We start from the raw sequence: 12,666 nt of genomic DNA on the forward strand, positions 1-12,666 counted from the left end.
TCTCTTTTCTCTCTATCTCTAAATTCTTCTTATCTCTAGCTACTCTCTATTAATCCATATTCTAGTAGTGAGCTACTGAGCACAATTCTCCATAACAAATCACTAAAATATCCTAACGGTATGCTTGGACTTGATATTCCGAATTTAAGCTTCTTTAATCGAGCCCTATTGTTTAAGTATGTTAGCAATGTCAATCTAATTTCCAGTGCTCATTCGTCCTCCCTTTGTCCTCAATTGTTTGTCTCATAGAAATATTTCAAGTTATTACTCCCTCCGTCCCCTATGGATGGTCACTTTTGCCATTTTTGGTGACTCAAAATGTTAGTCACATTTGCTTTTTTTCAAGTACCATTAATATTATTTTTTTACCAAAATTCTCTTACATTTGCAAAAATATTTGTGCAAATTTAACTTTCCCATGTAAATTTTACTTTCCTATGTACTTTAATTACTTTCTCTCTCTACTTTTTTGCATACCCAATGTAAATTTACTTTTTAAATGTACTTTCTTTATTTATCCTTAATTCCCGTGATTTTTTAGCAAAAGAGACCATCAATAGGGGACGGAGGGAGTTATTTTTTTTATGCTCTTTTTGAGAGACACTTTAATAGTTTTAGTTGAGTATAATTGATAAGAGAGAAAAATGGTGGGAACTAAATTATTATTATGAGAGTAAAGTAGTGATCCTTATATACGTAAGTACGTTAGTAATATAGAACAATTTTTATAAGATAACTTAAAATAGAAATTGGGGCAAACAAAAAGGGATAGAAAGAGGATTTATTTAAAAGCTAATACCATCTTAGATTGATGAAGGAGATAGGGACAATTGACAAATAAACTTCACTAGTCATCATGAGGTTATAAAGGGTTTAGTTAGAGTTTCTAACTTTCTTCAGAGCTTAAAAGAATTGAACTCCCTCCGTTTTTTTGAAGTTACAAACAAAAGGCGTATGAAAGTAAACCCATCATAGTAATGTACTTACATGATAGATTAGTGAATGCTAGGAACAATAACACTACAAAGGTTCAATGGGTGAAAGGTTGGACATTTGAGCTTAAGGATTTGGTCACCATGAAGGAAAGACACTCACTGGACTCTGTCGCGAGTCTCATTAATAGTCAGATTACCTCATGAAAACATCAAATCATTTGGAAACTTTTCAACAGCTGTGACACCATAGATATTCTGAGAACCTGTATCACAAGGAGCAACGTAGCCAGAAGGATGAGCAAATCTTCTAGAACTGCACCTCTTCGGATTACTACACTGTTAAATCAGCATACACAGCAAGAACTTGCGAACACCTTTCCATGTATAACAAATTCAAATCTAATGGGGTATGAAAAACTTTCCATGGAAGCTTTGTTTTGAGCAGTCGAAAACTAATACTTGGCCTTGTGTTTGTTCTCTGTGGCCAAGCCCCGTAGTCTTCAAAACATCTGTTCAGGAACTTTGAATGGTCTTTAAAATTGTGGCTGGCATTGTCGTTGGGGATTAATTCTCGAACTAAATACCCCATTCAAATTGATCAGTAGATCAAATCCTGGATCAACCTTCTCTCAAAGGATGACAAGACTCTTTCAACTTACTAATGTGTTTTTTTTTGCAGGATTGTGGGTGATTTGGAAACATAAAAACAATGTGATTTCTCAAGCCTAAACATTTGGTCTCGTCGATGGAAGTGTGGGTTCGTATCAGCCAGGAAGTAGTGAATTTTATAGGTTAACGTGTTCCTAGCGCAGGAGCATTCCACCTACAAGTTACTGCAATCAGGTTGCCTCAGACAGGATAGCAAAGGAATTCCAGCCTGCTAATATTGATGGTCCTTGGAAACAATCTAAGACGAATAAATTTAAATTTTATGCAGGGATAAGGTAGACCTTCATAAGAGTCATAGAAAAATTTGTCATCAGCATGGTTAACATGCCAATTAGATGCTAGCCAGCAGCAGAAATGGAAATAAGAGGCATATGACTGCTAAAATGGTTGAAGGAAAAGGAAACTGTTAACATTCAGGTTAACACCGTCTGTATAATAAGAAACACACCAGTACCTATCCAATGCCTTTTAAAAGAAATTTTAATGCAGGATAGTAGTTTCCAATTGTATAATATTAATGATGTTCCCTGACATACTAATGCCCATAATTTAAGCTTACTAACTATATTTTCTTCATAACGATGCTAACTGGAATGGTTGATTTCCAGGATGCACAGATTCATATTGGTGTCAAAGGAGTGATCAATCTACTACTCACCCAACAGCAATGCTCTGAGAATAGCTTCGGCCTTCCCTTCTGCTAAGGGAAACACATGCCCTGCCCCTGCCAACTCATGGTACTTAATCCATGGAAGTCTTTGGGCAATATATCTTTGCAATGTGACCGGTACAAGGGTATCCTCATCACCCTGCCATAGATGCACCAATCCTTGCTTGCTTTCAAAGGGGTTCGTGAGGTTCATTGGACTAAATTCCCAGTTTCCAAATCCAATCATCATGTCTCGATGAAGTGACTCGAATTCTCCTTGTTGCTTTGTTTGTTCCTGTAAGAAAATCCACAGTTTTTCTTGGTTTTTATTATATTTATTATCCGTGGGATATCAAATTGTATCCCTGAAATTTAGACAAAAAATATACAATACATGGATCAAATTTTTTTCAGCTACTTCACAAAGTTCTCTTTAAAAAATTTAGGAAATTACTACTAGTTACTCTTTTTCAAAACCGACTTTGAAGATACAAGATCATTATTCTTGACCATGAATGACACACAGTTATGATTTTACCAAAAAAAAAAAAAAAAAAAAAAAAAAAACAAACACAAAGTCAGTTGGCCTACTAACTAGCTAGTTTATTTGAGGCCGATGTAGCATTTAGTTTATACCTTTTCCTACCTAAGAACGAAGTCCCAAGAAAATGATCATAATTGAGACTGATTTAATGTTATAGGTTTATTAGCAAAGGCAGATTGGAGAATTTTCAGGCCATATTATGAATCAAATCCAATAAAACCATAAGATTTATAACATTAGACCAAAACTGATAGATGAAGATAACTAACCTTGTGATTAGTACCGTCAGAGAATGTGATCTTGGAAAAGATTTCATAATCCTGTCGACTGAATACAATTTTTCCAGCAGCAACACTAGAAGCAGGAAAGAGCTTTTGAGTGTTCCACCAGTAAGTAAGCCAAGGAAAGTAGTGAACAACCCTTACAGTCCATTGGTCCTGTGGCAGCTGCTGTCTAAAGGCTTCATCAGATAAGCTCTCAGGGAAGCCACTCCACCAGTAATTCACTACTGGTGCTAACAGCGCTGCTCCTGCAAGCCTGAAACAACATCCCATTGAACAATTTCATGAAATTTTTATTCAAATATTTCATATTACCTTGCATCATTATGTATATATTTTCATTACACAAGCATATATAACAAAAAGTAACGGCTAAGTACCTATGGGGAATGTATTTGAGGGAAACCCAGACTGTTTGGCCGCCCATGGAAAATCCAACCAAATAAAACTTATCCCCGAGCTTTAACTGGTCAGCGAGTTCTTCAACATCCAAAGCCGTGCTTTTCATTGTTCTCTTGGGATCAGGATCACTCTCTCCATAGCCTGCCCTATCAAATGACACTATATACAATCCCAACTCTTCAACGACTTCCTGTGAAATGGGGATAAAATCAAGAATGAAGCTTATTTTTAATGTTTATTTCAGATCACCAAAAGGATATAGCATTGTTCCTCTAGTTGTATAAGGGACATTTTATTGTTAAATTCTAAAACTAAGGCTACGAAAGTGTAAGTAACAAGTATTTGTTAATGTTCACTAGATATCATATTGAATTTTAGATGCAGGAAAAACAGAATATAAATGCCTTGAGCTGCAAGAGCCGAAAGAATTGAGCTCACCATCCACAAAAGCCTGGATTTTAGCTTCTAGTTGAATCAAATAACTAAAGAAATAGCAAAATACAATCGCATCATTAATGAGAATAAAAACTATATATATAATTACCTGAGGAAGATTAGATGCAATAATTACATCATGTCTAGAATTGGCAAAACCATGAACATATAAAATCTTAAACTTGGCATTCTCCTTTGGTACGCCAATCTCTCTGTAGGCCAAATGTCTACCATCCCTCAGCTTCACCCTTGGTGCTGTTACGGGTGGTCCACCAGGAAGCCCACATATTCGCGGTGGTGGAGGCAGCGTTGACTGACAGATAAATGTCACTGCAATGGAGATCACTAGGATCACTCCAACACTCTTCAACATGATGCCTAAGAAAACCTTTCGAATGATGAGTTTGGATATATACACCCTTAGTCCCTAGCTAAACACATTCGGCCATATAATAAATATTTTAGCATTATACACGAAAATCGTTCATCTTTTATGACCAGGAACTTATAATACCAAATATAAGTATAAGCTTAGATTAGCCAAAAAAAAAATGGATGGCAAAATGATTAAGTATAGCATAAATTAAATAACTACGTAGATTAGAAAAAAGAAGATTACCTTATGTAAGTATATATTTAAAGCTCCAAAGATAAAAAAATTGAACGAGGACTTAGAACATGATTGTAAATTTGTTGTGATAGAAGAATAGAGCAAAAGGAGGTATATGAGCAAGAAAGAAAGTCAACACCAAACTTCACTGAATTAACGAATTTCACATTTATAGATGATGGACTCGTGGGGTGGGTGTACCACTGCACCCGTATCGTTCGTGCTCACATGTATCCACGGATCCGGATACAATATTTTCTAAATACTTTAGGTTAGTGTTGTTAAATTTCAAACCGAAACCGTTTAACTGTCCGAAACCGACCGACCCAAATGAGAACCGAACCGATTAAAAACCGATTTTTTTTTAAACCGAAAACCGACCCGAACCGTATTTTAGTAAACCCGAAACCGAATCGACCCGAATAATGTTAAACCGTATAAGAACCGAACCCGTTAACAAACCGAACCAAATATAAACCGAACTGAAAGAAAACCAAACCGAAAAAGAACCGAACCGTATCTAACCCGAAACAGATTCCAACCCGAAACCGTTTAAACTGGCAAAAAAGCCGTTTACACCGGACCGTTAGCAAACTGCTACCCGTTTGCACCGAACCATTTAAAAATCGAACTGATTGTAAACCGAACTGGTTATAAACCGAACCGTTTATGAACCAAACCGCTTCTAAATCGAACCGTTTACCACTACAAGAAATCAGGCAAATAACGACGGAAATTTTCTGTCGGACGTAATCGGTTGTCACAATACCCTTTGTCGGAAAATTAGCCTTTTCCGACGGAATTTCCGTAGGAAACACTATTCCAACGGAAAAGGGTTCGTCGGAATAGATTTTCAAGCTCAACGAAGTCCGTCGGAAATTTCCGACGGAAATTCCGTCGGAACATTCTGATAAAAAAACAAAAAAAAAGGGTCTGCCCCGCCACCACTCCCTTCTAAAATCACCTTAACACCACCGCAACAAACCCCGCCCTCCACTAAAACCACCACCATGATTCACCCTACCCACCACCGCAATTCTCCACAACCCGACTTACAAAGACCCACCACCACAACCCATAACCAACCCAGATCCACCTACCTAACCCTAACCCAAAGCCAGATCCACCAACCTAAACCTAACCTAAACCGTAACCCACCCACCTAACCCCAACCCAAACCCCAACCCAGATCTACCCAACTAAACCAAAACCTGATTGAACCCTAACTAAAATATCACAAAAATTCCGACCAAAAAAAAAAAAAAAAAAACACAAAACATCAAAAAAAAATCCCCAAAACCCAAACTTCAACAGTGACCACCATAGATTTCTAAAAAAATCCGAAAAGGACATTTAAAATAAGAATTAAGAAAAAAAAAATAGATACATACTTGAACTTGATCACTCAAAACCTCAGAATTGGGTTTACAAGGCCAAATTCGACCATGAAAACTCTAAAATAGTCGAATTTGACCTTAAAACCGTCGTTTTGCACCATTGATGTTGATGTAGAGTCTGTGTTGGTGTTGTTCACGACGGTGTTGTGGCATCTGGTGGTTGATAGTGTTGGTGGTGGTAGTATAGTCGATGGCGGCGTGGTAAATCAAAAGAGGGGGGAAAGAAGATAAGGAAGATGAGAGAAGAGAGAGGCGAGAAGAAGAAGAAGCAGAAGAAGAAGAAGAAGATGAAAGAGAAAGGGTTTCAAAAGGGTTTCATGTAAATCTAACCATTGATTTTTTAATCTATGGTTTAGATTGGTGATCTGTGTGTGTTGTGGGAGAAAGAATCTAACCATTGATTTTTTTAATCTATGGTTGAGAGTGGTGATCCGTGCATGTTGTGGGAGAAAGAATCTAACCATTGATTTTTTAATCTATGGTTGAGAGTGGTGATCCGTGTGTGTTTGTGTGTTGTACATCATTCATCTACAAAAATATTATTCCCTCAATTCTTTAGTATTTTTTTGCCCCATTTGATCGGGATCAGTGCCCAAGACACGTATTAAAACATCTACTAGTATATCTTTATTTTCATACACATAAAAATTATAAAAATGTTATATTAATAAAATGTATAAATAGATAAATTTAAAAAGATCACTAATGAGTCTATAACTTTAATTTGTACTAATACATACGAATAACGATGATACGAATATTTAACTATGAGATGAGTGTTAGATGCCATGTGTTAATAATGTGTACATATGATCGATTGAACTAATAAATATTACCTTGTTAATTACTCATTAGTGTTTTCTTTCATTATACAAATCAAAGCACTTTGTAATATCTTCATAATTTCATGAAAATATATAATGATAAACGAGTGATAATTATCAGTCTTGTTGACTAATCAAGTATCGCATTACCAAATTACAAATTTCCATTTCACAGGAAGTCAAGAACTCATCAAATCATGATTATGATACTATGCGTAGTATATAAATGATTAAATAAGAAGCATATAATAACCTAATTGTAAAACAAAAATACAGTAATACACTAACTCTTATAATCTACTTCGTAATAAACTAGTAAAATCAGTATGACTAAACTTGAAACAGAACATAATATGTATTTATAAAATCAATGAGAATTTGTTTATAATACGATGCCTAAATAAAAAATGATTCGCGACTTGCCGACTTTATATAAAACTTGTGAACGCAAAAGGTTAGCAAGTACTATCAAATTTCAAACCAAAACCATTTAACTGCCCGAATCCAAACAACTCGATAAACAATTTATTTTTTGAAACCGAAAACCGACCCGAACCGTAATTTAGTAAATTTGAAATGGAACCAATATGAATAACGTTAAAGTGGTTAAACCATCGAAGAACCAAACCACTTATAAACTGAACCGAAAAAGAACCGAATCAGTTATAAACTGAACCAAAAAAGAACCGAACCGTTTCTGACCCGAAACCGTTTCCAACCCGAAACTGTTTGAACCGGGATAAAATCGTTTACACCGCACCGTTAACAAACCGCAACCTGCCTGCACCGAATCGTTTACTACCCGGACTGTTTACAACCCGAACCGAATTAAAACCGCTCAAGAATAAACCGAAACTGAATCGAACCGATAACTATTTAAACCGAACCAAAACCGACCCGTGAGACAATTAAACCGATTCCAAACCGACCCGATTAACTACCGAACCGATTTGAAACCGAACCGAAACCGAACTGTCAAACCGTTTTGACAGTGCTACTTTAGGTGTTACATGTGACTTGTCTGATGTACAAGTTTGATAAAAAATACACAGTAATTTAAGCAAGTAATCATAAACACAATGTAAGCAATAATCACAAATACAAATAAGAATTAAACTAAAATTACGCAGTCACCGTCTTACCAATGACCTAAAACTGACACAAAATTATGACACAAAATTCTTTCGCTTTGATTTTGTATTGATATGAATTTTTATTGAAGTTGTAGATGTTTCAATTTACAGTGGTAGGCATAAAGAAATTTAATTTTTAAGGAATAACTTTTATTTCTTTATCATAAACACTATCAAGATTATTAGATATATAAATTTTATATCTAAAGATGGTTATTTTATAAGATAATATTTAGTTTTTTAAATAATCTAAATTCTTATAAATCACTATTCGTTTTTTTTTAAAGATAATTTTAGTTCAGTAAAATAATTTTGATCTAATAAATCATTATTCGTTTTTTTAACGCGGCAAAATTCTTAAATATCATTCGTCAGTTCTACCTACGTGGCAACTGAATTTTTTAATTCTAAAATAAAATAGAAATCTAATTTTTAATTGGTCAAAAATATACTTTTGCTTGTGTGGCGCGCCGAATGTTCTCCAAAAATGCCTACTTTATTTATATATATCAGATAAGATTTAATTTCCGTTAGAAGAAAAAAAACATACCAACTATTTAATTATCAATTATATGGATAATTTTTTTAAGGAACATGTTTGGAAATTATTCATTGAGATGATTACAACTAAGGCCTCGTTCACTAAATCTTATTTTTGTTGAACTGAAATTATTTTTACTGAAATAAAATTATATTTGTTGAACTTGAATTATTTTTACTGAACTTAAATTAATTTTACTGAGCTGAAATTATTTTGCTAACGGAAATTATTTTTCTGATTTTCTATTATAATTCTCTTTAAAAAAACTAAATTTTACTGAATGAACTTATTTTATTGAGCTGAAATTAATTTTACTGAACTGGACTTATTTTTACTGAACAGAAGTTATTTTTACCAAATTTTTTTTAAGGTGAAGCGAACAGGGCTTAAGTACCCTGGCGATTATAGTATATCTTACAAAATTTTTGGATTGTTACCATTTATATAAAGCCTTTGTTTTTTAATTTTTAATTACAACACTTAGCATCTTAACTTTATTTTTTAATTACAAGACTTTTTGGAAATATTTTTTACTCTCTCTTCAAAAACCCTAAAATTTTCTCTGTTCTCTCTCTTCAAACCTTGCCACCATATTAAAACTTAGGGGCTGCCATCGATTTTTATCAGCACAATAAAACACAAGAAACTAGGACGACGAGTGGAATTCTAGAAGAGTTAGGACTCATCGGTATAAATAAATAAATAAAAATCTATAATACTATGTTATATGAGTTAACACGGATTAAAGGACTTGGCTAAGACTAGCTTGACACGAAAAGATAAAAAAAAAAAAAAATAAATAAAAGTTGACGCTAAAAACAAACCTAAACAAGACAAACTGTAGTATATCGGTTATAACTTTTGATCTTTGACTCTTATTGGGGCGAAACTAACTCCAAATGAAAGATAAAACTCGGGGCTACAAATCCATAGGTGGCACGACACGTAACTTTTTCTAGAACTCTGGCTATGACCAAAACAAGTTGACGCTTATGCAGTATACGGGAATAAAAAATCGGGTTGACTCAAAATAAAAAAAAAATAAAAATCTATGACTCGACTCTAATAAAAAAGGAGGGTTAGATAAGGGAAAAAAAGAGAAGCAAACAAAAATATATGCACACATAAGCACATTGTCACGAAAGATGCAATGAAGTTCACAACCTAAAGTCAAGATCTATGTTCCACTATGGTCAAGCTTATTAGGGTGTCAAAGGGTACCATGGTTAAGAGTTTGGACGCGTTAGCAAGGCAGCCTCCCTTGAGGGTGTATGCCAATGGGCGGCTCCGCGAGTTCGTGATGAAATCGAACTCGACTCCATGGCCTGGGTGGATTTAAAAACTCGGATGAACCCTTATTGTCATGAACGTTTTCGGGTTGATAGAGCTTAAATCCCCCGGGCTAGCCACATACGTAGAACACGTACTGTTGTGGAAAAATAGGTAACCTAAATTGCATATGCATATGTGACAATGTCAATTAAATCGCAGGAATACAATTCAAGAACCTTTCAAGTCTCATCCACTCATCTCAATTAAATATCGATCACTCAAATCGATAAATAACCAAGAATCCTGCCCACTGGAATTGCCAAATTGTAGGCGTCGTTTGAAGTGCGCCTACGTTAAAGCATGTGTGAAAATGCTTGGCACTCATAGGAAGTGGGAATTGACATACAATTAGGGACAACGATTAGGGACAAGGAAAGTAGGGAGCCGCCAACAAGTTTTTAAGGAACTTGTAAAACGTTCACGGGTCATTTAAGGCAACCGCGATTAAGGGACAACGATAGGCAGCAACGATTGACCCGTGAAGATTACGCCCCATTCATAATCCAAGAGATTACTAACTCCATATGGTTCGGAATCACGAAAGGAGGATCGGGGATGATGGTACGAAGTGAGTCATGGAGTCACATTCGCCCGTATTGGCCTCTACTCGATTCTTATTGTGAAAAGTAGTTCATGCGATCTCAAAGGCATACAAACAAAATATTCAATTTGCTCCAAACTATTATTATGCTAAATTGGTTGAATATTAATGCACACATATAATTCTAATATATTGTGACCACTTCAATTAATAATAAGATTAAAGAGGAACCTAAACCGATCGTCCAAATTATCTTATTAAGCGTTATATTCAATAACATATTCCCTTTAACATGCAATATGGTGATCATAAACAATAATAGAATAAACATTAATATTGGAAGCAATTCAACAATAATAAAGTTAGTCAAATCAAAGCATAACCCTAATCATGATAATGGCAACAAAAATAAAAAAAAAAATTAAGTGATTAATTACTCATTTTCCACATTTCCTTGAATTGCTACATCTATGAATAAACTGTTAGTAACTTCAATAAAAATATAAATCAAATAAAATTTAAATTAAATAAAAAGTAGAGTTGATTTGGTCCAAACCCTCAGTTAATTATACCTTCCACGTCTAGGTTTAAGTATAGAACTTCGGGTGTTGTATGGACTCCTTGGAGTGCTTAAGGGATGTATTATAAGAGAATAGGGTGGCTAGAGTTAGGCTAAAGCAAAAGAGAGAGGAGAGAATGATTTTTGGTGTAGGGAGAGAGAACGATTTTTGGTGTAGAAGAGAGGAAGAGAGAATGATTTGATGATCAAGCTTGTTGATGATTGAAAAAGGGGTGATATGACCTCTATTTATAGGGAAAAAGAGGGGTCGAAGAATTACGATAAGATCCGAATGAAATCGGAATAAAACTCGATAGACAGCAATTTTTGCGGTTTTTGTTTTTATCATATCTTTTGATCCAGAAATCGGAATAAGATAAATAAGATATCGTTGGAAAGATCTTGAAGTCTACTTCTAACCCAATCAAAATCAGATTAAAATCCTTATAGAAACTTATAGAAGCTTATAGAAACACATTTAAGAAACTTATAGAAGCTTCTAATTAATCCTAATTGGATTAGGAATGAGATTAAATCCTTTGGACCCTCCACATGATCATTGGGTCGTTGGTAAGGTGGGCTTAGGTTCGGTTTGGATTAAGTTTAGTATTTTGGGCATGACTTATTCGTTATAACTCGGATTTGGGCTTATAATATATCGTTGGAAAGCTATTTTAAAGGCCCATCCAAATATTTAATAATTGCACCCATATTATGGACCAAAATAAACTGGTCTAAACGTTTTATAAGAAGGATACAAAATGAATGATTTTAATGGACACGAAATGAATTATTTTGGGTTTAAAGGTACAAAAAGGAGGAAAATAAGTTATGGTTTGGTGAAATAGGCTAGGAATTGGATTGTTTTATGAAATGTATTGGGAATGAACATGGATTTAAGCACTCTAAAGATTACATACTCAACCCGACCAATAATGGCAGTGAAAGGTTGTTTATCATCGGGTTTGGTTTTGGGGAGACATTTTTAGGTGTCTACATACTCTACAACTTGTGAATGAGGTATGATGTATTTTGAAAAAGACTAGGCTTAGAAAAAGAATAGAGAGAGAATAAGCTTTAGCTTAGAGAGAGAAGAGAGATGATTGTTGGTGATCAAGGTTGTTGATGATTTAAAAACGAGGAATATCGGCCCTATTTATAGAGAAAATAGTCCGGAAATCGATAGAAAAAGATAGAATTCGAATCGGAATAAAATTGGTTCTGTCGCAAGGCTGTCGCATGGCCCTAGGACAGTTTTTTTGCGAATTTTGTTTTTATCATATCTTTTGATCAAGAAGTCCAGATAAGCCATATAATATGTCGTTGGAAAGGTCTTGAAGTATACTTTCCAACCCAATTGGAATCAGATTAAAATTTTTTTAGATAAAAGATATGGCCGAAATAGTTGAAGGGTGTCAGTTTTGGATAAAGTTTCGTATTTTTTTCATATCTTTTTCGTTATAGCTCGAATTAATATTATACTATATCATTGGAAAAATAATTTCAAGATCTATCCAACCATATAAAATTTGGATAAAGATTATGAGGCACGAAAATAATATCTGAACAGATTCTATTTCGTACTGAACAAGGACTCTAAAAAAGAAGAGTTTTATTCAATTTTGAATTCTTTGATCTTATCTTTTCAAAAAGGATAATTAAGATCTTTTAGAAACTCATAGAAGCTTCTAATTGATCCTAATTAGTGTAGGAATGGAATTAAACTTTTGGACCCTCACATGATCTTTGGGTCGTAGGTAAAATCCGGTTTGGGTCCAGTTTAGTATTTTGGCCATAACTTCCTTATTATTCAT

At 34.5% G+C, this 12,666-nt stretch overlaps 1 protein-coding gene across 1 annotated transcript; it reads right to left on the reverse strand.

The window, feature by feature from the left end:
• Window positions 1–2,162: 2,162 nt before the first annotated feature.
• Window positions 2,163–4,288, reverse strand: LOC145606343 (uncharacterized). Its single transcript, XM_081662356.1, has 4 exons — window positions 4,025–4,288; window positions 3,459–3,670; window positions 3,081–3,334; window positions 2,163–2,571 (listed from the first exon to the last, which is right to left on the reverse strand). Exons 1-4 carry the CDS (start codon window positions 4,286–4,288, stop codon window positions 2,255–2,257), a joined length of 1,047 nt encoding a protein of 348 aa, XP_081518482.1. The 3' UTR covers window positions 2,163–2,254.
• Between the last annotated feature and the right edge of the window lie 8,378 nt (window positions 4,289–12,666).

Source organism: Chenopodium album, chromosome 22, assembly GCF_948465745.1.
Source record: "Chenopodium album chromosome 22, dcCheAlbu1.1, whole genome shotgun sequence".
Lineage (NCBI taxonomy): Eukaryota > Viridiplantae > Streptophyta > Magnoliopsida > Caryophyllales > Amaranthaceae > Chenopodium > Chenopodium album.

Bases quoted from the DNA above. Each gene is read 5' to 3' on its own strand.
- LOC145606343 (XM_081662356.1), bottom strand. From the start codon at position 4,288: ATGTTGAAGAGTGTTGGAGTGATCCTAGTGATCTCCATTGCAGTGACA. The intron at 3,335-3,458 runs GTACTTAGCCGT...ATGTTGTTTCAG, and splicing joins CTCAAATACATTCCCCATAG to GCTTGCAGGAGCAGCGCTGT. The intron at 2,572-3,080 runs GTACTAATCACA...ATAAAAACCAAG, and splicing joins CAAGATCACATTCTCTGACG to AAAAACTGTGGATTTTCTTA.